The 5,485-nt window shown below is 35.8% G+C and overlaps 1 protein-coding gene across 12 annotated transcripts; it reads left to right on the forward strand.

Annotated features, from left to right (window-relative positions):
* The first annotated feature begins 238 nt into the window (after window positions 1-238).
* Window positions 239-3,988, forward strand: LOC132053593 (uncharacterized). Of its 12 annotated transcripts, none has more exons than XM_059445673.1 (5): window positions 239-375; window positions 1,086-1,795; window positions 2,000-2,083; window positions 2,364-2,392; window positions 3,317-3,988. In XM_059445673.1, the coding sequence occupies exons 2-5, from the start codon at window positions 1,641-1,643 to the stop codon at window positions 3,442-3,444; spliced, it is 396 nt and encodes a 131-aa protein (XP_059301656.1). In that variant the 5' UTR covers window positions 239-375; window positions 1,086-1,640; the 3' UTR covers window positions 3,445-3,988. The 12 variants fall into 12 exon arrangements, 6 of the variants coding, with proteins under 6 accessions (XP_059301656.1, XP_059301659.1, XP_059301660.1 ...); XM_059445676.1 differs by having other exon boundaries at window positions 272-1,795; window positions 3,317-3,479; window positions 3,572-3,988; XM_059445677.1 differs by having other exon boundaries at window positions 272-1,242; window positions 1,678-1,795.
* The last annotated feature ends 1,497 nt before the right edge of the window (window positions 3,989-5,485 follow it).

A 5,485-nucleotide genomic window follows, 5' to 3' on the forward strand; every position in this document is an offset into this window, starting at 1 on the left:
TTAACGAGGGAATAATATTTGGCCATTAAAAGCATAACATCCGGTCGTTAACACTTAATTAATAAGAAAAATGGCGCTAACCTTTCCCTCTTAGTTTTTCCCAACACTCCATTAAGACCACCCACACCCCCAACCCCAACCTCAAATAAAAGCAAAATCCCTCATGTTATCTCTGTTGTGCTTTCCCCAACCGACCATCCGCAACCCTCAAATAAAAGAAAGAAACACCTTTATTCCTTATTTTCTATACAAAATTTACAGTTACTAAGCACGGAGCAACTCCATGAAGAACCGCAACGATTCTGGAATTCTCACTGTAACTAATCTTCCGTTTCCATTGAAGTGGTCTTATGGTTTCGTTCTCCTTCTCATCAAGTTAAGTTTTCTGCCAAGTATCTAAACTTCTAGTTGTAACTGTTGTAGAATTGAGAATTCCTTTATTGTTCCAATTATTTCTCTTGGTATTTATCAAATATATTGGTTTTCTTCTTAGAATTACATATTTGCTTATATAATTACATCCATCTTTTTAGAGCATTATGATTAATGTGTAGCAGTCGCTTATTTTTTTCCTCTGACTTATTGTGCACCTTTTTTGATGATATAACTATGGAAAGAGTTAATGGTATTATTTGATTAATATTTTTAGTTAATTAAACTTAATAATTGGGGTTTACCAAAGATGTTTTTGCTCGCAGTTTCACTAATAATTTCACTGTATTTATCCCTTAAAGGGGACAAATCGTTATGAGTTTGGGGATACTAACACCTTCCTAATATGTAGAGGTTCATATTGTTAGTAAAGACGCTACTCAGTATAATATAAATTTGCTTAAATAACTGTGACTTTTAAGGTGTGTCTCTTGATACTTAATGTTATTAGCAAGGTGGCTATTATGTGCCCAATAAATATTTGTCGATAGAAGAGGTATCTGAAAGGAGAGGTATGTGATCCCTACTTGGTAAAAGATGAAAGGATTCTTAGATAGAAAAGGAGAATTTACGATCCAACTTTAATTGCGAAATTTGATCTCTTGTTTTTAATGCCAAAAAGTCCCTTCCCTTTGCCAAATCCCCAATTGCAGGTAATCGATTAAGATGTTTTGCTGGTCTCGTCAGCAAGTTGCATTCTGGAAAGTCATAGCACCTTCGCTAGGTAATCGGTCAACCTTGATGTAAAGGAAAATCCTTTGATTGATAAAGTATGAACCATAAATATAGTCCAGCTCAGTTTATGTACAAGTATGTGAGTGTTAATGTGGTTTATCTTCCGTGATTGAACTCCTAATTGTTTTTCATCTGTGCTCGCCATTTATTTTTGACACTAGAATTGTGGTTCAGATGATCCACGAAAATGTAAAAATGTTTAATCCCCACAACTGCACCACCTTTATTTCTATTAATATCAGAGTTGTCTACGTCAATTTATAATCTAATGGTGGAACCATACGTTTTTATTTTGAAGAGTTTTCTTTAAGTTTTTGGATAACAATGGTTTGGTGCATTTTCTCTTCAATTAGACAATACTCAAGTTTGCTATTCCCTTATCGTGGTAAAATAAGGCATTTTCAATTTTCACTATATATGCAGTACACTAAGATATCATCATTTGTTAACATAGAAATGCTTATACGTGGAAAATGTTAACTTTGATTGGGCGCCGACACGTTTTATCAGTTGGTGGCAACATTCAGAAAATCTTGCCACCTACGAGCAGCAGGATTCTCTTAAAGGTCTGCATTTCAATGTTGGACAGGATTCATGACAGAGGGGAGATCAAGTTTGTCAACCAAAGGTACTTTTTGCGAGAATGGCTCTTATTATTCTTGTCTATGCATACGTGGCGACCTTTTCTGAGGTCTGTTGCTTCGGTAATGGCTCATCTTAGAGTATTGAAATTGCCATTTCTAAAATGTTTTGTGAGATTCTAGTGTTTGGGTTTATTCTAACCAAAAGCGGGTTCATGTCGTGCTTTTCTGTTTTCTTTTGGTACATCTAGTCGCTCTCACCTTATGACTCAGAGTCCCACGTTGTTGACATTGATAATTTTGACGATGAACTTGAGGAAGCTAACACCACTCCTGTGAGTTACTTCTTCACAAAGTCTTTATGCTCTTGGATATATACTTTCTGATTGTATATCATGTTAATTCTCTATTTTTTCAATGACATTTAGTTGAATTAAAAGCTAACAATGAACATCAAGAAATTTTAGTGGAGTTTTTTTGCTTTGCGTTTACCGTGAATTTCTTAGTATTCAACTTCTGGATTCCATCTTCTTGATCTCCGAAATATCTTGTTAGTTGGCTTAGATTTGAGTTTAGAGGGACAGTTATTTAATTATTTATTTATTCTTTCTGCAGTTTTGGAGAGGGGGTTTGGCATATACAAGGTATTCAATTATGTGAAGAATATGTAACTAAATGACAATGGTACTAGTCTCCCACATAACCTATCAAGTAAGCAAAAACTGTCAAATGACTTAATATAATCTTTCTTAAATCAAGCTTTATCAAAAGCAAAACTTGAATAGCTCATTCTTCATTCACATTGGTGCTAAACTAGCTTAATGGCCCATTACTAAGTCAGTCTCCTTGCCACAATTAAATGTACCTTTTTTTGTGTGATGGCCTATCTGCTAAAAGCAGTCATTTTTGGGCAAGACCTCTTAAATAATGAAAGAGCGCTCATTTATATTTTTTCAAATCTGAAACATTTGTTGTGGTTTGATTCTATTGTACTTGGGGCTGCTGGAAGCTTAGCCTTGTTTAGGACCTGTTTCTTTTTGTTTGTCTAAGCAAACAATTTTATTTGCCTAACATTAGTTTTAGACTAGTCAAACAATGCAGAGACTAGCTGATAATGAATTAATCCTACCTTGAAAAAGCTAGTAGAAAAGTCCATTTCTCCAACACCAATTTACTATCAGTTTGTGAGTTTCTAAACTTCAAGAGATTCGTTGAGATTTTCTATCATTTGTATTCATTGTTAAACTTGCAAATAATACGTGTATTAGTTTGTTTATCATGTGCTTTATCTTGAGGAATTCCTTGCTTTATTTTTTCCAAACATATAGGTTAAAAGTATAATGTGAGGAATTAAGAGATCATTTAGGTCCCGACTCTTTTCTGTTAGCATCTTCTTGGTGTCAATGATGTGGAATACAACATAATTAACTTTTTACTATTCCATTTCCCTATACAACTTAAAACTGTTAAAAGCTAAATTCGATCTAGCTTTGTCTAAATTATAGTAATCATTTGCTCCTCGTGTCTCTTGATTCACTTTCTATTAATGTTCTATTTTTTTCCTGTAGGATCTTATAAGCACACCCTCTATGTGTTCTTGGAGTTTGCGCTACTATTTGTGATTGGACTAATGTATGCATATTTGACTGTCAATTACCTTTATGGTTCCTATCTACACTGGCGGAGCCACATATAGTTGAGCTTTGTCGGAAAATTACACTGTGTAGATAGGTAAAAAAAATTATTTTTATGTATATATATTACATATTGACACTTCTTGGCTTCTTCGTGAATTTACTTCTTTATATTTTGACACCCCTTAGTGAAAATTCTGACTCCGCCACTGCCTATCTACATAGAATTTACCCGTAAGTTCTTTGATCATTGCTTTTGGTAATACTATGTTTTTAGTTTCATTTACTCACATAGCTGCATATGTTCTTGTTTTGATAAAAGGGAGAAGCATGGAAGATGCAGTTACTGGGTGTAGCTTGTTTGTCACTTGCCTGCTAAAATGGAGGCGATTGAAGTTAGTGTAAAGCTACAGGCAAATGCATGTTCATCTTGCTCGTTCTTTTTAGGGGCTGTTTGAAGTTCAAATTTGTAAATGCTACAGTGGAGTTAGGAGCCGAAGAAATAATTTCACATAATCGGAAGATATATGTTTTTTAGCATTGGGATACTTTATTTCTTTTGTAATTAACTATGAAATTCTATATAATAATTGATTATTTTGTTTATTTTCGGATTACATTTTGGCTTGTATATTTATGTTGTTGTAGAGGAAAGGAAATTCTAGTCACAAAATGAAGCTAGTAATGACCAGATCTTTAATTGTCGTTGAAAGAATATATTTTGTTGCTAAAAAGTGTTGCAACGACCGGAGTACCTGTCGTTAGGAATGGTTATTAACGACTGGATTTGTTGCCGTCACTAAAGGACATTTACGACCGGATTCGACCGGATTACAAATCCGGTCGTCCACTTTTAACGACGGAGCTTTTAGTGACCGGCGGCGACCGGATTTTTTCCCGTCCTAAATGAGTAATAGCTACTGGAAAAGCACTTTCAACGATCAAATTTCCCCTCGCTAAAAGCCTATTTTCTTGTAGTGAAACTTAATCACAAGCAAGAGAAGTTTTATTTACCTTATACAACATGAACAGCTTTCTCCCATAACTTTCTTTAGCTTGGAATAACTCTCAATACCATAACAACACCATAGAAGCACTCTTTTCTAGTCTCATACGATGTTTGGGGTTGATTCACCCTGGATTCATTCTTGAATCTTAAAGATATGTTAGAGGAGTCTTTGGACAGTTTATGGACGAGAAATGACCAAAAATGAACCTCCAATCGAATTTAAAACAACTAAGGTCGTCCACCACCTCCAACTTACGGTCCATATTGACAGACAATCAATTGGAAAACGGTCCTTCAATTGGGACAGTAAAATCACCCTGCTCCAATGGTGGTTCTGGACTTGATTTAGCATGGAGCCATCATCCATTGATAGGTCGTCAATTGGTTTACAGTCCGTCAATAATGACCATCAATTTGACATTTCGACGAACTTATTACCTTCGATTCGTTTGGCGCTGAAACCTTAATGTATGTACTTAACACTTGTTTACAACTTTCTTAACCTCATAGGGGTTTCATGACTTCTTCGGGCTTACGTTAGTTTACTTACGACACAAATGATGCAAAAAGGTATGAGGTATAACATACGAACTCGGTAAGGCCATTGCCCCTGATCCCTGTAGTAAATGTTAAGACGTAGTCGTGGGGTTCAGTGGTGCCATCATATTTTGACAATTAAGCATTTGGAACCTTGTGAGATTAGTACTACGATTGCTAGCAGATTGCCCTTTCTTTTCCTTCCTGAGCTAGGTAACCGTCAGTGGAATATCCGAGGCATTTTCTGCTTTGTAGAGTCAACTCGTCTTCCCTAAAGTGGAGCCCACGTATAAATTAGTGGATACATGTGCACTTACAGTTACAGATACAGAAGGCGCAAATGGAGCACTGGACTTGGTTTATAAGGTTGTATCAATATATTTGTACGTCAATAGCCTTAATAACTGAAGGGGCTCTAGGGATCTGATTGATACGGTTGTCATGTTCCTTTAAGCGTTTCATGATTCGTTATATCATAACCTGGGGTGATTCGGTGGGGGGTCGTTCCGGATACTTCCCCTTGTGTCTTTTCTCGCTAACCTAAGTCGCCTGGGGCA

The sequence above is a fragment of the Lycium ferocissimum genome, chromosome 4 (genome assembly GCF_029784015.1).
Source record: "Lycium ferocissimum isolate CSIRO_LF1 chromosome 4, AGI_CSIRO_Lferr_CH_V1, whole genome shotgun sequence".
NCBI classification, from domain to species: domain Eukaryota; kingdom Viridiplantae; phylum Streptophyta; class Magnoliopsida; order Solanales; family Solanaceae; genus Lycium; species Lycium ferocissimum.